The 23,755-nt window shown below is 51.1% G+C and overlaps 1 protein-coding gene across 2 annotated transcripts in view; it reads right to left on the reverse strand.

Annotated features, from left to right (window-relative positions):
* The window catches only part of SHB (SH2 domain containing adaptor protein B), a 134,971-nt gene that overhangs the window by 28,511 nt on the left and 82,705 nt on the right, over positions 1-23,755 (reverse strand). For both annotated transcript variants that reach the window (XM_045882727.3, XM_064579633.1), the window contains exons 3-4: positions 18,798-19,013; positions 1,309-1,480 (exon numbers count right to left, since the gene is read on the reverse strand). In XM_045882727.3, the coding sequence (XP_045738683.1) occupies positions 1,309-1,480; positions 18,798-19,013 (388 nt within the window). The remainder of the gene's footprint in view (positions 1-1,308; positions 1,481-18,797; positions 19,014-23,755) is intronic.

Here is a 23,755-nt window from a genome sequence, read left to right on the forward strand (position 1 = left end):
CACATGACATCATTCGGAAAACCCTGCATCCTGCTCACCGAGTGAGCATTTCCTGTGAGGGATGCACTGCCGGCTATGCTGAGGCCAGAATCCCCCGCTGGAGACTAATATAGTACATGACACACATGGGACAGTCTCAGGAGGGATCGGCTTGCTGTCAGCTCATCTCCTGTCTTTACGGCGTGCCTACTCTGTCAGGCGTGTGTGAAGGCTTGGGGAGAAGAGTGTGTATGGGGAGGGGGAGGAAGGGGAGAGTGTGGGGCCAAGTCACAGGGCTGGAGTTCCAATCCTACCTCTGCACTGGGAGCTGTGACATTCTGGCCAAGGCTCTGTGTCTCTTGGAGTCCCAACTTCTCATCTAAGTGACGGGGATGATAACCCCATTTATCGCATATTTGCTTATTAAGAAGATAATACACCTGAAAGTATCAGCACAAGACCTAGGACCTGCTTCATCAAGTCTCTAGAGAAGCTGGCTGGAGTCCAGGTGTATGGAATGGTGAGAAATTGAAAAAGCAGTGTGGGGGCAATTCACAGAGCAAGCGGCAGGCTGGGGAGATGAGACTTTATCCTGGAGGTGATGGGGAGCCAATGAAGGTTTCAGAGCTGAGCAGGGACCTGCGCATAGTGAGAAGGGAGGTCAAGGGCGGGGTGGTAAAGGGCCTGACTGACAGTGTTGGGGAAGAGCAGGGAGGGAAGGGGGCAGCAGGGATGGGCCTGGGCCACCGACTGGAGGTGGGAAATCTCAGGGGAAAGGGGCTGAGAAAACCCAAATGAAGAGCATCAAAGCCAGGAGCGTCTGGGTGGCTCAGCTGGTTAAGCAGCTGCCTTCAGCTCAGGTCATGATCCTGGAGTCCTGGGATCAAGCCCCACGTCGGGCTCTGTGTTCAGAGCGGAGCCTGTTTCTCCCTCTCCCTCTGCCCCTCCCTATTCATAGTCTCTCTCTATCTCTCATGCTCTCTCAAATAAATAAATTTTTAAAAAATCTTAAAAACCCCCAGAACATTTGAGTTAAAAAAAACTCTCCCTCTGCCCCCCTCTTCTCTCAAATAAATAAATCTTAAAAAAAAAAAAAGTGTCAAAGCCTTGCTCAACAAATACCAAGCAGATGTGAGGCAAAACTATCACTGTGGCTAACAAACAAATCTAATTTATAGCAGTCAAAAGTAGGGGCGGCGATACGGCATGGAGGGAGAAAGCCCAGGGGTAGGAATCAGGAGACTTGACGGTGGCCTTGACATTCTCTCAGGCTTAACAGTGACTGTACAGACTGGAGCTGAGGCTGGGCCTTGATCCCTTAGAACTTACATTTGCTTTTCCAGTGGGACAGCAGGATCCACTCTTTCTCCCAAGATCCCACAGAACTCAGGGCTCCCATGCTTGATGGGCTTGAAGGCCCCTCCCGGAGCTCGAAGCTGGCGCCGCCGGTCCCGGGAAGGCGAGGGAGAGGATTGCCGTTTCTCGTTGCCGTTAAACTGGGCTGTGGGGGAGAGAAAAAGCACGCGGTCACCAGAGCTCAGCCCGACGGATTACTGGGTGGTGCAGAGTGGGGTAATAGCCGATTGCTCCCCTTGGGGCTTTACGATTCACAGGGGGAAGAGCTCCTGGCAATTAATGAACATGGCTTAAAACGCTTGAGTTTCCTGCAGCAGGTGCTGTCACAGCCAGATGGTGCATTCAAGGGGCTGGCTGAGTCTCCCTCCAGAGGCCACTGAGCTCAGCCTTATCCCCAAAGGATGCCCCCTGCAATCTCCAGCAAGGGGGCGGGGCACGGCACTCCCACTGGGGCTCAGTCCCCTGGACAGTTCTCAGGGAAGCAGCTGTTCCCCATCTTCTGCCTCCAAGTGGCTCCTCTGCTCCCATTCTTCCCACCGCCCCCCAGGGCATACTGGCCACATCTGCCCCCTTTCTCTCGGGATGACCCTACAGAGTTCCAATCAAGGGCCATGCTGCATCCCCCACATCTGCTCCTCTTCATTCAGTGCCCTCTGCATGGGCCCCACACGCAGCGAGCCTGGTCCCAGCACCAGGTGAGGCTGAAGCAGTGCGCAGCATAGTGGGCAGGCCCTGCCATGTGCCTCCGCCCCGCCCTGCGCCTGTGAGAGCATCGTTTACCTCCACAGGCCTGGGGAGGATACCTCTCGAGGGCAGGACCTCAAAGCTAGCCCACAAAGAGCAGAAAATACTGAGCTGAACCTGGAGTTGCCAGAAGCATTCCTAGAGACCAGTTAGTCTACCTTGCAAGTTCTCTCTCTGATGACTGTACCCACCTCATGGGGTTGTTGTGAGGATTCAATCAGGTGATGTCACCCAGATCTTAGCAGAGTGCCTGGCATGCAGTCGCTGCTCAACTCATGTTATTATATTTACTTTTATTATCGTCTCTGTTCAATGAGGACACGGCACTAGGTACTTCACATAAGCTTCCGAACCAACCTGAGTTCCTCTTCCAAGCTTGCCAGTAACTTGCTGTGTGCCTTGGCTAAGCTACTCAACCTCTCTGAGGCTCCATTTCCTACCTCACCATGTAACTGCGAAGATCAGATGAGAGAACACATCGTAAGGGCCCAGCACACAGAGTGCCGAGTGAATGGGCCAGGCCCTGCGGAACAAGGCTCTCAAAGCCAGGTCCGGTTGCAGGCCACAGACACACACTGGCAGGAGTCTCCTCTCCAAAGAGCAAGCACAGATGTGGTGAGCTGTCCTCTACCCTGGCCAGACACACGGCAATCAACCTCCCATTCACGAAGAGGGCGGGAAACCCCAGCCCCGACTGAGGTGGTGTGCTGTCTATGGGACTCTGGAATGTGGATGAACTTGTTCTATGTCTCAGCTGCTGAGCAAGATCATCCATCAGGACCGCAAAGCATTTCCATCCCTCCAAGACACTCTTCTCCATTAACCACTATGGAAAGCAATGGGAAGGGAGGTTCCTGCCAACGGAAGGCTCTAGACATGCTGGACCCATGTGTGCGCGCTCACTCTCACGACTGAGGCAAAGGCCGGCGGCCTGTCCATGCACCTGCCCCACTCAACACTCCCTCACATGTGCCAGGCAAGCTAGGGCTGGAGAAACAGAGAAATCCCTGCCTGTGAAGCTCCGAGTCTGAGTGGGGACAGACACAATAAATGCACACCAGCTGCAGTAACTGCCGTGGACAAACCTGCGGGAAGGACATTCCAGGCAGAGGGAAGAGCAAGTTCAAGGGCCCTGAGGTGGGAACGTGCCTCAGGTGACAGAAACAACACAGCCCAGGGGGAATGGAGGGCAGTGGGAGGAAACAGTATCAGGTCATCGGGCGCTGTGTCTTTGATTTTATTCTGAGAGAAATGGGGAGCCACGCTGAGGTTTTGATGGGGAGGGTTTTGACCCGGCATTTTCGAACAGGACTGCTGTGCTGAAAAGGGATGGGAGGACGGGGGTAGATGGGAACTCTCTGCACTTTCTGCTCAATTTCGCCGTGAACCTACAAATGCTCTTTAAAAAGTTTATTAATTAAAAGAGAGAGAGAGATGCACAAGAGCAGTGAGGATGGTCGAGCAGGCTTTGTCTGTGCATTGGGAAAGAGGATGGAGAGGCTATAGGCCTATGGCCTGAGCACTGGATGGATGGGGCTGGCATTCTTCAGGAGGTGAAGGTTCACAGAAAACTGTACTTAAAATCTGTGAGGAAGCAGGAGGGAGGCCAAACTCCAACCTAGAGACACCCCCAGCCTGTGAGGCCAGGACCAGCAGTAAAGAGCAGGGACAGAGTGAGGACTCGCTGGGGGCTCTGCCCTCTTCTCGGGCTACAGTTCTTTCCTGGGTCCCAACCACGGGACACACAGCAATGACAAGGCCCTCTAACATACAGGTCCTGGGGTTGGGTGTCTGAGAGAGCCCTCTTCCATCTGGTCAATAACCTGGGCTTGCATGGTAGTAGTGAGAGGGTGAAGCCTAGAGCTGGGGCCCCAGCACACATGTCACCGTGGGCCCCTGCCTGGCTTCCCAGCATCCCGGCTCTCCCACCAGGGCTCCTCCTGCTGAACCACACCAGCCCTGGGCTTCATCTAGGCAACTAGTAGCCCCACGGCAACTAGTCAAATGGCATATATGTTCTTGGGTAGGGGGGTTAGGAAGAGGTGAGCCATCTGTCTCGCAGAGTCCTAGATGGGTAACCTTGGGCAGGGGTGAGCACTGGGATCAGGTGGACAGGTAAGGGCCCGGTCACACAGCCCTTTTCTAAAGAGCTGGGTCTTAATCCGATGGATGGGTCGGTCAGGGAATGTCATTCTCAGATTGGGTTTTAGAGAGGTCTCTGACTACTGATGGAGATGGGATGTGGGGGGCAACCAGGGAGGCAGGGAAACCAGTTAGGGAAGGTAACAGAGGCTGAATCCCTCTGTGATGGGAGGGATGTAGGAGGTGATGCCAACAGGACTCGACTACTCACGGCCTGAGCCAGGGAAGGCCCCTGTGTGATGCTCCACTGAGAGGAGATCCGGGGTGCAGTAGGAGAGGGGGGCCAGGGACCATGGGAACAGCGTGTACTTTTCCTCGGTCCCTCTCTCTGCTAACTTTCTGTCAGGAATGGAGGGAGGCTGCTGAGCAAGCCCCTGGCTCCTGGGGTCTATGAGTCCTGAGATGGGCAGTGAAGAGGCATGATGTGGGAAGGGGCTGGGGGGAGACGAGGTTCTAGGCTCGGTTTTGCCATAGGCTAAGGAAAGGGAGAGATGAAATGAATTGTAAGACATGTTCACCTCTGACTAAAATCAGAATTCGGAGAGTTCTGCCAATATAAAACCCCACACATACCTCCTGGCACAGAAGAGGGAGGACAGACACGAAACATGGAACACCATCTATAGAAGGAACCCAAGCTCTTCAGCACAGCCCATGACCCAGCTGCCTGTCCAGCCTCAGGCCTCACCACGGCCACTTCAAGGCCATGTCTTCTGCCTGAACTACCACCACCCCATCCCCTTCTACCAGTCTCCTCACCTAACTGACTCCACTTGCCCTTCAGGGGCCACCTCTTCCAGGAAGCCTTCCCTGACCTCACCCCCTCCCCAGACTCACCTTGATTTCAGTCTATGGCCTCCTAATGGCCAGTTTCCTGGTCTGGAGCCCCATGAACCCCTCAAGAGCAGGGGCCGGTACCACATATGCCTTTGTGCCCCTTGCCCTAGCACATGCCTACAACCTACCAGGTACCCAATGAATGACTGAATAAAGAAAATTAATGAGCTGTTGTTTCACTTTATTGGAAAAAAATATTGGTTTTCATACCAGATAAACTCGATAAAACCTAATAACATCCCAGTCAACACTGTAATTCCCCACTGAATTAATTTATACATTCACTTGCAAGCTTAATAATATAGCCATATATTTCAGAGGGAACAGGTGGTGATGAATGACAGGCTTAATTAGGCAAATTATTTCACCTAAAATAAAAAACACAAACTCCAAGTGCAGTGATTCAGCAGCAAAAGAAAAAAAAAATTTAAGAACAAAAGCTCCAAACACAACTGCTTTCATTCCTTCTAATTTTCTCTTTAATCTGCAATTTAAAATGGCAATTCTTTTAATTTAGTGATTTTCTGCAAAAGATAAAGACACAAACCCTCAAAAGAATATCTGCATTTAGAGAAAAAATATGTCACCCCTGTGAGTCATTAGAATGACAGAACCTAATTAACTGCACCTATAGGCAATTACAAATGGAATCAGAGTTGTGCAGGAGGGAGGGGAAGCTCAGGGGGCGGGACCAGGCCCTGGGAGACAGTGGGAGACATGGCCCCACTGATGTACCACCAGCCTGTCTCCAGGGCAGGTGAGGAGGCCCCTTCTCCATGCCCCAAATGTCCTTCCAAAAATTCCGGTCTAATGACAGGCCTCAGCCTTTAAAGACCCAACTCAGGTGCTCCCACTGCTGTCCTTCCAGGCCTTTTTTCCATCCACATTAGCATCCAACTTTGGTGGTCCCCTTCCTACTTGTAGGATAGATTTTATACCAATCGGTTCTGACGTTCAGTCACTACCAATAATGGATGACAGCATCCCAGGTACTCACGTTGGCTCGGACTCTCACAATAGCCCCGCCACCCTATGGGTGATGGGTGAGGGATGGGGACTCAGAGGTGAGAAGGAACTTACCTCAAAGGGTCTCAAAGCTAAGGGGTGGGGGAGACCAGGCTTGAGCCCAGGCCGTGGGTCACCAGGGTCAGCTCCCCCTCGGCCCCCTCAGGTCCTTCTTCCCTGTGGTCAGGCAGGGGCTGTGCACCCCTCATTCAGTCTGTGGTGTGCTTCCCACCTCTAGGCCTGGAATGACCACCCTCCCGCTCCATCCATAGGACATCTAGAAGCTTCCAAGACCTGGCAAAAAGCCACCTCTCCACAAAGCCTCCCCTATCCTGCCTGCTGAGAGCCCCTTCCTCCTCAGAAGCACTTGGCACTTGGCTTGCAGCTCCATGGCACCACATCCTACTCCTCCCCAGTCAGCCTGGGTGTTCTGTGGGGGCAGTGCCTGTGATTGATTTTCTTTCTCTTCCCCTCTCCAATCTGTTTGCCCCTAAACCTAATGCAATGCTTGTTATGGAGACGGGTGTTTAGTAAATGTTTGCTTAGATGAAATAAATGTGTTCCTTCAGGGTCCAGCTCCTTCTTGTTTATCGTTCAGGGCTGGCCAGAGAAAACAAGTTCCAAAAGGCCAATGGGCCTCTAAAGCACAGCTTTGCTGGGCTCACAAACTCTTGCTGGCTCCCAGTGCCCCTGGATGGAGGGCAAACTCCTCACTCTACTGTTCAAGATCCTCAGTGACTTGGCACCAACCCAACTTTCTGGACGCATCTTCCCTTACAAAACCCCTCTGGGGTCCACACCCAGCCTTAGGCTCCAGTCGCAAAGAATGGCCAGTCCCCAAATCCACCATCTGCCCCTAGGGCTCTGCTTTGCTTTGCCTGCCCCCCTGGAATCTCCTTCATTATCGTTGGGTGCCTGCCCTTTGGAATCCTTCTTCACTATCTCTGGGTGCACAAATCCTTGCTATTCTTTAAGGTTCAGCTCCAATGTTACCTCCTAGGGGAAGTTTTGCCCTAGATCCCCAGGTAGAATTCCCTTCTCTTCTGTGCCCTGCATCCCCTGGTCTATGCCATTGTCTGATCCCACCCCAGTCTCCAGTAGCATGGTAGGTAGGTCTTTTCAGAACCGGATGGAAATGGGGCCTTGTACCTCAGCCTCCACTGAACCTCTCCTCATGGCCAACATGCAGCCGACAAGAAGAGCCTATGGGCTGCAATAAGACCAGGGAATGGAGGAACCACAGCAGCTTGGCATCATGGAAAGGGTATGGACTCTGGACTTAGAAAAACCCATGTTTGAGTCCTGCCTCTGCCATTACTGTGTGACTTTGGGCAAGTTTCTAAACCTCTCTGAATCTTAGCTACCTCTTCCGTAAAACAGGGTTGTCTATTCTTATATCATAAATGACTATGGAGGTAGTTAGTAACAGATGACGTATCAAAGTCCAGGCAGGTCCCTGTAAGTGGTGACTCCCTCCCCACGGTCACACCCAATGCTCTGAATACTCCCCTCTCGTGTACTGAGGAGGATAAAGTGCCTTGCATCAGAAACCACATTCTTTTTCCGTATCCTCTGCTGGGATTCCTGATTAAGCTGGAAGGTCCAAAGGCACGACATAGTCTGCTTTGTTCAGAGCTGAATGGGTGCTGAGAACAGTGCCTGACTTATAGTAGATGCTCAATATCTACCGAGTGAGTAAATCTCCACCTGGGTCAGCAGGACCATAGAACCTCTATGCATCAAGAAAGGAAACTTGGGAGCTGGACTTTCTCTTCAAAAAAAATTTTTTTTAAAGATTTTATTTATTTATTTGAGAGAGAGAATGAGAGAGAGAGAGCACATGAGAGGGGGGAGGGTCAGAGGGAGAAGCAGACCCCCTGCTGAGCAAGGAGCCCGATATGGGACTCGATCCCGGGACTCCAGGATCATGACCCGAGCCGAAGGCAGTCGCTTAACCAACTGAGCCACCCAGGCGCCCCAATCTCTTCAAATTATTTTAAAACATTTTGTAGATGGCTTAACATTTACCGAATGCTTCCTGTGCATGGGGAGGCATCCATGAGACCTGATGGGACATTCTCCTCTGACCCCCACAGCAAGCCTAGGAGACGTCAGGGCAATTTATCCAGGTTTTACAAACAAGGCCTGATGCAGTCAAGTAACCTGCCCAAGCTGATAGGAGCTGCCTGCCACATCAGGCAGCCAGTCTTAGCCCCTACCTGCTCCCCTTCTGCTTTGGGATTTAAGCCCTGGAAGGCCTCCTCTCACCTGGGGGTGGGGGGTACCCTAGGAATACCTTCGCCTGGGGGGGGCAGGGAAAGAAGTCAGTGACCTGGCAAACATCCTTCAGTCCTCCCAGCTGACCAAGGGTGTGGATGGTGGCCCCAGAGGACAGGGCCCATTCAAAGCCAGCTGGAAAGGAGCAAAGGGGGCCCAGGGGCTTTGGGCCCCAGGCGAGACCTGTGATGTGTTCCAAGCTCAGTGGCTGCAGCTTTCTGGCTGGCCTGGAGTCTCTGACCCACCAGTTATCCCCACAGGACAGGGTCCTTTAAGCAGAGGCAAGAAGGATTAGACAACTGAAAGCAGGACGCATGCAAGGAGCTCTCAGCCCACTGAAGAGGCTTCTTTAGGCCTTTTGCGGGTAAGGCAGAAATGAATACGGGGCGCCTTTGCAAACCACATGGGGCTCACAGGAGGGGCATGCCCTATACTCTGAGAACACAAGGGCACAGAGAACAAAATGAAGTTGCCAAAGGCACCCCTTCTGCACAGTCCTCGGTACTGATGCCTCCGTCTGTGTGTGTGTGTGGGGGGGGGAAGGGAGTAGGGAGGGCAGGGGTGGAGGGGCACATAAGGGGCTGCTGCCTAGGCAGTTGTGAGCCCCCAAGGGGAGCAAGGAGGGAGACAGTGCAGTGGTCTGGGAAGCTGGGGTGGACCACGTGATCCCCGGAGTCTTTGGAAACACCACAGACTTTCACGATAATGTGCAAACACCTGCAACTGACTGAAACTGTTCCCATGACAACGGCTTTGCTGCTTCGACTTTCTAAACATACATTCTGAGTTACCTCATCTGCTCCTCAATGCAAGATCAATATTAGAATTCCCATTTTACAGATGGAGAAACAAGCCCAGAGAGGTGAGGCCCCTTTCCCTTCCAGTTCAAAAGCAGGCCTCACTCTCCGCCTCCCCCCACCCGTCCCGTGTGTGAGAGCTGCACCTCCAGGTATTGTAAGACAACAGGCGGCTCAGCAAATGTTTGGTCTGTGTTCCAGGACTGCCAACAAGAGGCCTCTGTGTTCACCTCCCAGACGCATGCAAGCCCCAGGGCACCACGCTGCCATATCTCGTGGACAGTGCCGAGAACAGAAGTCTTCATTGTGAAAGGAGGCAGCGGTGACTCCCCGAGAAGCAGGGCATTGGACAGGCTGTGAGGCAGGCGCCGGGATGCCGCTGGGGTTCCAGAACACCATCTGGATTCCAGGAACAGCGTCCATGCATGTACACCCAAGCCTGGGCTGGGGAAGGAGGCCCTGGAACAAGGCCGGGGCGGGGTGGTGTGTGTCTTCGTCCCCTTATTCTGCACCCACCATAGGAAACAGGCACCACTGTCTGGTACAAAGACCCCACCCCAAGGGCTGCTGCTCCGCTATGGGAAATTGAAGGATAAATCCTGATGAAAATTGTGAAATGACCCAGATGCAGAGACCTTTACAGCTGCTGAAGCAAGCCATCTTTATTATCATAATTCATTTTACAGATGAGAATCAGAGGGCTGGAAATGGGACTGATTTGCCCCAAGTCAACAGCTAGATTTGAACTTGGACTTCAACCCAAGTCTTCTGCCTCCCAGAGGCCTTTAACAAGTTCAGCACAAATCCTGTCTGTAGTGCAATATGTTGTCAAAAACCAGTAGTTCACAACGACAGTGGTACCAAAAGCCGGTGTCCACTGAGCACTCACTGTCCCGACTCTCAGATCAATTTCCACCTCATTTTAAGACGAGGAAACAGAGGCAATTTGCCCCAAGTCACCCTGTTAGTAAATGGCAGCACAAGGCTTTAAACACAGATCCTGTGGCTCTGGCATCTGAGTTCAGGTGTACTCTGCTAGTTCTGGGCCGGGCTCACCTGTCAGGTGGAGAATGCCTGCTCAGGTCTGATGCAGCGTGTTTCCCGATGCTTACACCTACAGACACCCACAGACAATCACTTAGAATCCTAGGGCTAGACTCTTCTCCCATCCACAAGCCTCAGAGGACCTGCACGGTGGGCATCTGTGGAAAAGCGTCTCCCCATCCAGGAGCCCCAAAGCCCAGCCAAGCTGTGTATAGGTTTCTGCTGCCGTCCCTCTGCAGAGGGCAGCGAGGGAAAGGAAGAGCGACCAGAGGGGACAAGCCAGGTGGATGGCTCTCAGGGGGCTGCATGCCACCCGCTAGCACACCACTCTCTCCACCTACAACACGGCATCTGGACGCCTGGGCCAATCCTCAGACAGGCGGGGACGTACTCGCAGCTTCTTCCTAGGAATTCAGACCAGAGGTGGCAACTGTGGCAGTTAACAGCTGTGCAAAAAATGCCCCTCCAGCTGCAGGTCCCTCAGCTTCCTTTGGAGAGAAGACAGGTGTATGGCATGAAAGAATGATATGAAAATAAACTATCCCTGTGTGAGTAGGCTGCATCATTACCTAGGTATTCTAGTGTCCTGAAGAAATCATGGGGTTGGTTTTCCTGAGACAGGATTTACTCAATGATTTAACACATATCTGCATGTTCATTATGTGCCAGACACGGATCTAGGTACAGGCCCAGGGTGAACTAGGCAGGCAGTCTCTGACCTCACAGAGCTTAACCAATCTCTATCCACATGAAGATTTCTGCCCTGCCAAACAGAACAGCAAAGATTCTATCAAATCTTTGTGTTTTTTTTCATACAGGAGACAAAGGCACTAGAAGGAACATTTCTATCTATCAATATAATTAGTAGACAAACCAAAGCTATTAAACACTAGTGTTTTTCTTTCTCTTTTCTTCTTTTTTTTGAGGGGGGGGGCTACTAAATAAATTCATCCACATGTCAAGTAGAAAAACCGACTGGAAAAACCTGTCCCTCAGTAACATATTAGCCAAAGGAAGCGAGTGATCCCGGTTCTCTTCGTAGTCACTTAAACCCCCCTTTTCTCTGCAGACCTGCTGTTCGTATGTGTTAAACATTAATTACAACTGTTACTCATTACATAGCAAAAAGCTCCCCATACAAACAAAATTGTTATTTCCTCGCAGACCCAAGGCATTCTGGGAAGCTGTGCAAGAGACAGGAAGCATCACAGGAGCCCCACTGGGGCCAGTGGGGAGGGCAGGGGGGTCTGGGTGCACCAGGTGATGGTGGCAGGTTTAAGACCCCCTGAGGAACCTCCCGCAGAGGCTGAGCCTGTTTGTTCTGAGGGCACGAGGATGAGTCATGGGGCTCGGTGGGAACAGCAAGCCCAGAGAAAAGTGTCTGGTGCGCAGAACATCAGCGCTCCCCGCTCCACAGCATGTGCGTTTGACAGTGACAAGTCACGAGGTCAGCACGGAGTGAGTGCCACTGCTTCTGCCTTCACAGTGACCAAAGGCACACGGAACCAGCACAAGGTAAAGGCAATGATCCGACCTGCCCTTTCCTCACTTGAGATGACGAGGCAGCGGTGGAAAGAGCCCAGATTTTGCAGTCAGCCTGACCTGGGCTCATTAGCTGGGAGACTGTGGGCAAGGGGCTCATCCTCTTGGAGCCCGAGTACTGGCATCTGTGTGATGACAATAAAACCACACCCACCTTGCAGGACTTCACAAGTGGTGCTCACTAAATGTTAATTTCCTGTCCTTTCCCCATTTCCCCCCTTACCTTAATAGGATTATTTTAAATTAGCCAATTGAGCTGCTTTGGAGATGACTCACAATTGTTTAGGAAATAGACATACCTAGTAGGACTTTGCCCTCTCTCTGCCCTTTCGGCTTTACTTGATGAGGCTGGGAAGGTGTCAGAACTCAAGAGGGTGCCTGGCTAAGGGGGGACTGACACAGCATTAGCATCTCCCCTGCTAGTGTGTATCTGGCTGTTCCATTATAAACCAACACCCCCCCCCATACAGGGGGTGATAGGAGCACAGAGGGGTCCCAGCCCAACCTGGGATGAGAGTGGGGAAGGGACTGCACGTGTCCAGGAAGGGCTTCCTGGAGGAGGTGGTGTTGCTACCACTGAGCTGAGCTGTGACATCCCCTCTCTCTACCTCCTGACCCTAATACCTAACACATAACATGTACAAGGTACACAGTAGGTACTCAATGTAAAGTCCTCAGGTCAGCAGCATCAGCAATGCTTGGGACCCTGTTAAAAATGCAAATTCTCATGCCTCATGCCCAGAACCTACTGCATCAGGAACTCTGAGGAGTGGGACCCAACAATCTAATGTTTCCTTTGGGTGATTTCCCTACTCGCTCTGGGCCAGCAACCAATCCACGAGTGTGTCATGGCTAGAATGGGGAGGGCGACAGAGGGAACCCTCTCACATCCAGGAACCAGTGGCCCAATCCTTGGGAAGGACTGAAAAAAGAATGGGAGAACTCAGTGGCTCACAGTTAGAACTACTGCAGGAACGGAGACTAGGACCCCCTACGTAAGTACTGCTTCCCACGGCATCCATGCAGCTCGGTGCCGGGCGCAATGAGGAATGAACTCTCTAAGTGGGGCCTCTGTGCCTTCCAGGTACCTCTTCAGGGAGTACTGTTTTCATATTAAATTAAATTTTATTTAATACAGTAAGCCTTCCCTGAACACCAATAACCATTCTCTCATGTGTGACCCTTTAGGGCTTATAAAGTCTTTTCATCCAGGTCTTTTCCCTTGATCATTGTGGAGATACAGCGTGACAAGAGTCGTGAGTATCCCCCTTTTATAGATGGGAAAACGAAGTCTCAGGGAGATGGAACAGCCTGTCTGCGGCCCCACGGCTGGTGAGTGGTGAAGCCAGCACGTGGACTTAGGATTGTCTGACTCCTTCTACTGCGCCACGGACTCCCGGCACGCACAACACTGACCAGGGCTTTCGAGGGCAGAGCACCTCGCTGAGGGGCTAGTGGGGAAGACGGACAAATTCCCAAAATAACTATGTTTGGCATTGAGTCATAGGTCTGTCTTCTATCTTTGCTGGGAGGTAGACCTGTTGCCGGCTGAATCCAGGGTCTTGCCTGAAAAGTAGCTTCAACGGAGACGAATCTTCAGTGAGTGGAAAATGAAAAAATGAGAAGCCTTTGCTCCTTTGAAAGATTTCAAGGATGCCCTGCCGCCTGGGCACTCTGATCATTTGCTTCTCAGAGGCAATTACAAATCATTAAGGATGTGGCTGTTTACTCATTGGATTAAGAGGGAACGTTGATCTATCCTCTGTGTATGGGTCCGCTAGCTCTGCTATGAGGTCCCCGGGCAGTTCTCCTCACCTCTCCGGGCCTCGGTTTCCCCAGCTGGACAAGGAGGAGTGGGATGCCATGGTGTGGGAGCCCCTCCCTGTGCTGAATAGTGGCAGAGCATGACTAACCGCAGGATGGCTATGGTCACCCCCCCATCCTGGTGCGAACTTCCAGAACTTAGGCTCCTCCTGGATCCTCTGCTGGAACCATTCTAGGTGGGCACACACATCCCAGTAAGGTAGCCTCCCAGAGGGAGAAATCTGTACAAATCTGTACAAATGAAAGGCACGTGACATTTCCCATGGACTCCACCCATATTTTGTGCAGCATGTTTGACAGCAGCAGGGAGCCTGGACATCCAGGGTTCGGGCTTGGATCTGGAGTTGGACTTCTCAAGTTCAAATCTAGGCTCTGTGGCTGACTAGCCATGGGCCCCTTCTCTTTGGACCTCAGTCTTTTTTATCAGTAAAATGAGGAAACTCATTTCCCAGCAGGTTGCTGTAGGATTTCATGAGACAATGCAGACAGAAAGTACTTAGTCAATGGCCAGCACTTTCGTGATGCGGTTCCCTTAAGCCTCACTGGGACCATCTGCAGTTTCCCAGGCGAGAAAACCGAGGTTCCTACGACAGGTTCAATCCCTGTCCTCCCAGTGGCCCCTCAGAGATGTGAAGACACCTAACCCATGCCACTCTGAGCCCATGTCTGCTTCTCCAGGTTATGCTCCTAGCTCCTCTGCCCTTCCCTGTGTGGCCACCTCCTGTGCAGGCTCCTTTTGTCCATGTCACAGACCCTGCCACAACGCCCAGGGCTGATTAGACCCTCCAGACCCACCCATGCCTCCCTAAGACAGTGTGGAATCACCCGAGGCTGCTTTTCCTGCCCCACTACTGGGCAGAGAGTTCCAAAGAGCCATTGTGTGGGCTCAGAGCTGCACCTGGGGGCTTAGGGCTAGGCGGGAAGGCCATTTCTAGACCCACCTGCCACCTTGCAATTTGTTGCTGTAAAGATTCCCAGGGGGTGAGTCGAAGCAAGCCAGGACCTAAAACCACCAGCTCTGATGGCAGGTGTCTCTGCCAGGGGGGAAAGGGGCTGATAGCTTGATGGAAGCCATACCACCTCTCCGTGCATGGCCCAGCTGCAGCCTGCCTGTTCCTGGTAGTCGGAGGTGCCAGAAACCTGACCAGGGGGCTGGGATCAACAGAGGCCACGTGTGTGGGAAGGGACTCCAGTGCTGGGTGACTGGAGGTTCTGGCTAAGGCCACAGTCGGCTTCCTGGAGGAAGAGCAGGCAATGAAGGCCCAAGGCTTTTTGGAGACCTTGTGGTATTTCTCACTCACCTGGCCATAGAATTCTAGGAGGTGGGAAGACTTTCATTCCCAAGAAGCCAGAACCACCTCACACCATGCAATAGCTGTTCTCATGACAACCAGGGAGTGATAATCAAGCCTTCCCGAGGCAGCAGCCCCCAGAGCCTCAGAGTATGGCTGAGCTGGGAAGGGTCTGACTTCCATACAGGCTGGTCTGGAGCCACTGGCTGGAAAGGGTTACTTCTATGGAGATGCCAAAGCCCGCCTTTGAGAAATGCCTCTTGCCATGAATGCAATAACTGAATCATGGAGATAATTCAGAGGCCCTCCCTTCTCCCAGTCTATGATCAGCATGGTGGGGTGCTGAAACATGGAAGCAATCCTGGAGGTGACAGGCCACCCCCACACTTCTGGGCAAAGCCTCTGCCAGCAATCCTGCCTCAACTGAGCTTCTGCTTGCAAATTCCCAGTGAGGGGAAGCTCATATACTTCTGGGTATAAATGACATTCTTACCGCTCACCTGGATCCTAAATCCCTGTGGCTCCTTCTTGGTGGGCCCAGCTCTGCCCTTTGGGGCTCCCTCACAATCCACACCCTTTGGACATTTGAAAACACTGCCCAGGTTCCCTCATCCAGGCTAAAAATGCAAAACCAGAGAACACAAAGGGTGGAAAGAGAGAGTAATGATTTTGCCCAGCCAATTTTATCCCATACAGATGCTCCCCAGCTACAGATCCTGCACCCCAGACTCCCCAGGGCCTATCAGAGAGCTCCTGAAAGTCTAGAAAAACCATGTGGCACATTTCAAACAGGTACTGCATGGAGGACAGGGCCTAGCCGAGCGCTGCCTTGCTCCCTGACAACACCAATGACAAAGAACATGCGTACGGACATAGCCATGCACGTGCACAAACACTACAGATGCACGTGGGACATTGTTCTTCATTCCCGGGCAGCCACACTTCTGGGTTTACAAGCGAGTCCATGGCAGCACTCGAGCTATCCAACTGTACTGTTTCAACGCATGCTCCTGACCTGGAAGGTGGCCCATCCACCTCTCACTCCATTTTCACTCTGGGCTAGGATACCGGAGGGTGCTCCTCGCCTACTAACACTACATCAACAGGCTCTGTCCACAGACATGGGGAGGCATCGGTCATGACTAAAGACTGGTGCTTACAGCATCCCTCCAGCCCGAGTGAAAGAGCTTCCTTCTATGCCCCAGAAACCAGAACCAAACCAAAAGCTTCTTGGGAAGAGGACGGCCAGGATATACTTTGGAGCAGGCCACACAGAACCAAGTGACTTGATGAGACACAGACGGGGACCTGATTCTGAGTCTGTCTTCTCTCGGCAGCCTAAGAAGCAGATCTACAATGACACCTGTGACAGCAACACAGTGACATGAAGCCAAGTCCAGAATGGATATCTGTGGCCCAGAAACTTACAAGGAGACTGTTCTAGCTGAGACCTTGTGATCCTTTGTAAAGAATGTACAGGAGTTCTAAAACCCCCTTTGGGCAGAAGCGGGCAGGTTCTGGTCCGAGAGCCTTTTGAACAGTTAAGGTCCTATAGGTTAAGTGCATTTCACTTTAACATGCATGTGAATCACCTGGGGGCCTTGTTAAAACAGACTGACTCCGTAGGTCTGGGGTGGGGCCCGAGACCCTGCATTTCCTACCAGCTCGTAGGTGACGCAACGCTGTTGGTCCAGGGACCACGTTCTGAGCAGCATGGCACCAGACCAAACTAGAGCATCAAAGGTAACATCACCCTTGATTGACCTGCAGGTGGTCAGTCCAATGTGAGGCCCCATCACACTATCTCACGCCAAGGGCTCGAGATGTCTGGGAGAGCTGCCACATGAGCCCTTTAATCAAAATGGTGTTTGCAAAGAGTAAGCTCTTGGATGGCACTGGCCCCATTCCAGCTCCTCTCACGCCCAGGAGGAGTAAAGCCCCTTATTAGCCACGCCAGGGGACAGGGGCAGTCCTTGGATTCCCTTGTGCCAGGGCAAGACAGGAGGCTATAAAATGCACAGGGGCAACCTGACCTTCAACCACACAACTATGTTTGTCTCTGGCTCTTGGCCAGGTGCTCACAGCTTGGCAGGCAGAGACCAGCATCTAACAGAATTAACCATATGATGAAAGAAACGTTCTACCAGAGTTGAGTGCAAGAAGCTCAACAGGCCCAGAGAGGCAGTAAAAAAGCCCTTGGGACACACGGCTGTGTCTCAGGGAGGGCTCACAGAGATGACAATATTTAAGCTGGGTCTGGAAGGAGGTACAGGATTTTTGCCATGGCAGGGAAGGACATTTAGGCAGAAGGAATGGGATTTGCACACTGCATACTATGTCCAGGGAACTGTGAGTAGTATGTGGCTGGAACATCAACTGAGGGGATCAGGATGGAGGTAGGGCAGAGGCCTCACTGCTGGGGGCTAGAAAGGAAAGGTCTAATTGTGCATGAAAAGGGGAGACCTCAGGCAAAAATGAATCTTAAATTAAAAATAAAAACTCCCCTATGGACCTGGGTGGCTCAGTTGGTTAAGCATCTGACTCCTGATTTCAGCACAGGTCATGATCTCTGGGTCATGGGATTGAGCCCCGTGTCAGGCTCTGTGCACTCAGCATGGAGTCTTGCTTGGGATTCTCTCTCTCCCTCTCCCTTTGCTGCCCCCCCTGCATGCGTGCGCTAAATAAATAAAATCTTAAAAAAAAGAAAAGAAAAACTCGCCCTTTTGGACCTTCAATGTGGCAAGAATTAAATGAGTCATTCAATGTCTCTTTTTTCATATGCCTTAACTCTCAGATCGGAGTTTTACATCGGGCTTTTCACCTCTTTTTTTTTTTTTTTTTTAAGATTTTATTTATTTATTTGAGAGAGAGAATGAGAGACAGAGCACGAGTGGGAAGAGGGTCAGAGGGAGAAACAGACCCCTTGCTGAGCAGGGAGCCCGATGTGGGACTCGATCCTGGGACTCCAGGATCATGACCTGAGCTGAAGGCAGTCGCTTAACCAACTGAGCCACCCAGGTGCCCCGGGCTTTTCACCTCTTAACATTAAACAGAAGCATTTTCCTCAGTTATTATAAACTCTTTGTCAACATCACCTATTAGTGGCTGTATGTATTCCATTTAACTAATCCCTGTCTACTGGACGTTCAGGTTGTTCCCCACCTTTCATGATCATAAACAATGCCTTTTCTGAGTTTTCCATCAAAACCCTGGCATGGATCCTAAAGGCTGGGCTTAGAATCAAAAGGTGTGCACATCAGCTTAAGACCTATTAACACATGTGGCAGGCAGCTTTCCAAAAGGCTGTGTGAGGGGAGTTTTAGTGCTGGGACAGATATCCAGATTCTGCAGAACCAGTCTCAGAGCAAGGCAGAGGGGGGCACCTCAGTCATTCTTGGCCAGGGCAAGAGCCAGGTTGAGGTCAGGATGCGCCCATGCCTATGCTCCGTGAATGGCTTCATGCCCGAGCTGGGACAGGAGACGTGGTGGCCCTGGGTGCATGCAGGCCTATCACAGCTGTACAGCTAGATGGAAGCACTGGGCTCCCTCATGCCCAGCACGAGCTGCTTTGCAGATTGGTCTTCTTTTAGTCTGTAAGAAAATTCCTTCTGAAACAGGCTTCAGTGAATTAGAGCATTACCAACAGGACAAAGACAGAGTCAGACAATGAGATCATCTGGGCTGTCTGTGAAGACTAGGGAGACTGGAACTGAGGCCCTAGGGGCCAGCCCTGGATTTCCCCTTGGCCTGACCTGGCCTCCCTTCCTTCCAGGACCCTCATCATCTTTGAGGGGCCCAGCTGGACTAGAGGAGAGGACAGCCCAGCCCAAATGGATTATCAAACGAAGTCCTGTGGTTTACCTGAGCAGGAGGGACGGTGCATGTACGCCCTTTACCAAAGATGAGTATGGAGTGTGGGGTCAGCAGCCCCCTCTGAGGGGGGCGACTGGCTCCTTACCTGCCAGAGCTGGGATGGTGACCCGGTTCCACTCCCATGGCTGGTCGTACTCGTCGGCAGGCCTGTCGTCATCCTGGGGCAGCTTGCTCTCCCGCAGTCGGGGGCTGACCGTGCTCTCGGAGTCCGAGTCGACGCTTTGGCCCTCAGGTTCATAAGGGGTGTCGTATAATTGGATGCCTTTGTGCTGGGACCGGACACTTTCTTGCCTCTGAAATTCTGCAGGCCAAAAGGAAGGAAGCAGAGATATAACAGATGAGCAGCATGTACTTCCTCACCTGGGATCTGCCAGGTGACACCCACAGGAGTTGTCACCAGCCAAAGAGGGGAGAACCGCACAAGAACAGAACCCTGTTTCTGAGCTTGAACTGTCCCTCCCCATCCCCTGAAGGCAGCGTCTCTGCTCTCACAGGGCAAGGCTTCCTCACACAGATCTCAGGTTCTTGGACCTAATGAGAGAACCAGAAGGTTCGCCGCCACCGCCATCTGCTCGTTCATCGTTCATTGTAGTCTGCAAGGGCAGGGCCCAGATGTGCACATCATCTTCCAGGTGTGTTCTGACATCAGCTTGGAACACAAAGAGCCCTCACCCCTTTGCTTTATAGATGAATAGGGTCTTCCCCACTAGGACTGTTCCCCATCCTCTGGACTTCCATTCTCTACCTGAAAAATGAAATTAGGCCAAACAATCCTCAAGTTTTCCTTCAGCTAACAAGTCAAGAGCCTTCCCAGGGCCACCATCTTCTCCCCTACAAAGCCCCACGAGCACCCCCTTCCCTGTGTTTCTGCCTCCCCAAGAGCCTACCTGTCTTCTAACACACTGAGCACATCTGAGGGACCTGAGAGCACGTGTCCAGTTTCACTGCTGAATAAGGGGGGGAAACTCTTAATCCTCTGGAGAGGATGCCAAGGCCTGGCCCTCTGTGGGCTGAGGGGTGACCGCCTGTCTAGACCAGGCCCCACACAGGGGGCATCCACGTCAGCTGCTGCTCATTTCTGAGAGGCCAGTGGTGGCTCAAAGATGGATGCCAGGATACTAGAATCAGGTGCTTCTGAGTCAAAGAGTGACACTTTACCTGCTTGACTTTGTGAAGGGCCTGCGTGGGACATATGGAAGGGAGGGTTCACTGGAGCGGCTGCCCTCAGGAAGCCCACTGCTTCCAGAAGAGGTATAACAGGCACCTAAATCACCGTAATTCCCCTGGCAAAGGGGCTCAGTGCAGGGCCTGGAAGGGATGAGGCAGGGGGAGAGTGACGACACGTGAACTCCGACAAGTGAACATAGGAGGGTTGGTATTCTCTATGGTGGGACTGAGGGGAGCCAAGGCGGTGTGGCTGGAGTGGACGGACAGGCTCACTGCCTTTCAGTTTCACTGTGGTAATGTACATAACATCACTTTGTCATTTTAACCATTTTTAATTATACAGTTCAGTGGTATTAAGTACATTCACACTGTTGTGCACCCATCATCACAACCCATCTCCAGAACTTTTTCATCTTCCCAAACTGAAACTCTGTACCTATTAAACACTAACTCCCCATTTCCCCCTCCCCCAGCCCCTGGCAGCCACCAGGCTACTTTCTGTCTCCATGAATCTGACACCTTATATAAGGAGAATCATACGGTACTTGTCCTTCTGTTACAGGCTTATTTCACTTAGCATAATGTTTGTAAGGTTCTTCCATGTTGTAGTATGTGTCAGAATTTTGTTTCTTTTTGAGGCGGAATAAAACTGTAGGTCTATTCACTGTCCACTTTTGCTGGAGCACTGGGTCCAAGGAGGTGAGAGGGGAGAGGTAAGGTTTGACATTAAAGGGGTGAGGGTCGTTGAGAGTGAGCTATTTAAAAGAAAAAAGATTTTATTTATTTGACAGAGAGAGAGTGAGCAAGCATGAGCAGGGGGGAGCGACAAGCAGAGGGAGAGGGAGAAGCAGGCTCCCCACCGAGCAGGGAGCCTCATGTGGGGCTCCATCCCAGGACCCTGGGATCATGACCTGAGCCGGAGGCAGACGCTAACTGACTGAGCCACCCAGGCGCCCCCTAAAAGGACTCTTGAGGCATTCTCCAAATCAGAGTTCCAACGGCATAAAGACATGGTAGAAGCCCACGGGACTTATATACCTTGAAGAGCAGCTGACAAAACACCCGGTGAGGTCAGCCCATCTGAGCAAGAACATTGTTTTCAGGCTGGGCTTCACGTTCCAGGGCCAGCTCACGGGGATGACAAAAATCCCCATGCACACGCCCTGATACTACAGAAGCCAGCTGACGCTGTGCCAGTGCTTAGTGTTGACATTAACTAACATTACGGTAGTGTTTCCCAGACCTCATTAACTCACACAGCAACTTCATGATTTTGCTGTTTTCAACTACTGCTTGGGTTATTCTTTTCTATTTTTACTTATGTTGCCTCACTTTTTAGAGTTAATAAATTTATGATAAAAATTTTATTATCACCACCCATGAGTTGTTATCCTTTACTACAAATAGTTGATAAGCGTAAAAAGAATGAATGAGAACAAAACCAAGCAGGTAGGTCCTCCGGCCCGCTGGGGAGCTAGCACAAGGCCCGCTTTCCCTCCGCTGAGAAGGGACACACGCAAGTGCTAGTGAGCCGGTGGGGGTGCAAGCAGCACGCAGAGATACTTTCTTTGGCAAATAGTCACTTTCTCTTTTTAGAAAGACAGAGGAACAAAATGGAAAAAGCCTTCTCGCTATATGGTTCTCAGGGCTCTTAAAATCCCATCCCCTCCGAGAAGATGTCCCATACTTTGGCAAAACATGGCTTTACTGGGTCCCCTGAGTAAACTGGGATCATTTATTAGTTTTAAGGATGATGTTTCCCTTTTTATGGGGGAGGGAGAAGAAAAGAGAAAAGCTGTAAATGGTAGGACTTGGTCACTTTAAAGTGAGTACCAACTGTAAGACACCATAGATGACTCTGTAACTCACTAAACCGACCAAACTATCTGTTCTGTGGGGTTGTCATCTGCATTACTCTCACTGGTTCTACGAGTGCAGTCTAGCCTCCTGTCCTTGGAAAATTCCGACGTCTGAGGACAGTGGGGCTGCAGCTGATGGGCACTGACTGACCCAGGAAAACCATCTTCCTCTTCACCCTACTTTACAAGCAGGACCAGCGACCAGTAATGTGCTCTACAGTTTACAAAGCACTTTGCGTGAGAATCACCATTTAATCTTGGGTACCACAAAGCAATTCACAGATGCACATCTGTGGGCTGCCAATAATCAGGTGTGCCCTTGCTCTCTCCCTCATCGAGCCTGGCTGCAAGCAGATATTCAATGAGTGTGGGTGGGAAAAATGAACGACAACTGACAGCCAGAAACTCACTCCTTACCCCGAATTCCTGTTAATTTTTGGAAGTCCCTGAGAGCAGTGATAAAGTATGTGGAGCAATATGCCAAATGCATATAGTTTAGTATTACACAATATGCAGAAGAGATGGATATTCTATATAAACACCAGCATAAAAGGAAAACATGTGCAGTGAACAGATTAGCTATTAAATCAGAGGGACTTGTGCCTACACCTCTCATACAGAATTTATTGTTCCAAAGGCATCTGTGCCTTCCTAAAGCTGGGTTAGTAATGGCATGCAGTTAGGGCAAGGAATGTTATAACGGTAATCATTAAAATGAGCTTCCCCCTGTAGTACATGGTGAATTCAAATTTTCATTAAGGCTGCAACAATAGGGAACAGTTAAGTAAATTATGGCATGCTAACTAGATGGAATATTAAGCAGCCATTAAAATGATAAATCGGAAGATTATGTAGCTACATGGAAAAGCGTGCATGAAATTATGCTAAGTTAAAAAGTAAAATACAAGATTGTTTATGTGTTGAGCAAACTGCATAATGTGGGCTTTCTAAACAAGTCCTGGCCACTGCGGATGAGGCCCCAAAGGGAATGCTACTCCTTGTTTAGGAATTACTGAGCACTGTCATCACATACTTTGCCCACAATACGCAGACTCTGATGACAGCAATGTTCTCAGTACAGCTACGCATGAATAAAGAGCCGACAACCTGACATAGGTAAGCAGCTACTGTGCACGGGGGAAGGAATTATTGTGTAATTATTTTTGAAAGTTGTTTTAAATAATGAATTGGGACGCCAGGAAAGAAAAAATGTAATTAAGACAGGAGACCGTGAAAGTAAATATGGTTTGAAGCAAGATTGGGCTTCCAGGAGCTATGTGCATTTCGGAAGCAGCTGCCCTTCCCTGAGAAAATGCTCATTTCGGGAGCATCTTCTCTCCCCAGAGAGGCTCACCCAGGGCCCCAGGAAGTCAAGGGCCACTGCACCCGGCCAGCTCACCAGACGTCACTGTCTTCTGCCTAATGACTTGGCGCACCCTCCTTATTACCCAGACTGATCTGTGAGGGTCGAGAGACTAATTTAATAGGGGAGCTGGTGACCATATGTTTTAAGTCACAAGTTATCTGGACATTACCATCTATAAATTCATGGAAAATGACCTTTAATATCAGTGGCAGGCTGTGATTTCATGCCTCTTTGGCAGGGAGCAGAAACATTAAATTGACAGGGTGGGGATTTCTGTTGACCTCTGGAATAGAAAGGTTGTCAAGTGGAATTACATATAGAGAAAGAAAAAAATAATCACTCAATCAATTAATCAATTAATCAGCACTTTCTCTAGAATCAGAGTATGTTAGATCTGGAAGGGACCCTGGGAGCACTCACCAAAGGCATTGAGCTGGGAGGTGAGGCAGATGTGCTGACAAAGGGCTGCGGCGGGTGGAGAGGCAAGGGCCAGGGGATTGTCTGAGTGAGGGGCCCAGGACAGAGCTTGGTGCAAACTCCAAGGGACTGGATGAGGGTTTACAGTTCCCTAAGTCCACAGCAACAAGCGACACTTTACTCCAGGGTTCACCAGCTCTGTGCCACTGCCTTCCCACCCTCCTTTTCTTTGCT

This window comes from Mirounga angustirostris, unplaced genomic scaffold (genome assembly GCF_029215605.1).
Source record: "Mirounga angustirostris isolate CCGP_5_RB_7025 unplaced genomic scaffold, mMirAng1.0.hap1 SCAF_15, whole genome shotgun sequence".
Taxonomy (NCBI): domain Eukaryota; kingdom Metazoa; phylum Chordata; class Mammalia; order Carnivora; family Phocidae; genus Mirounga; species Mirounga angustirostris.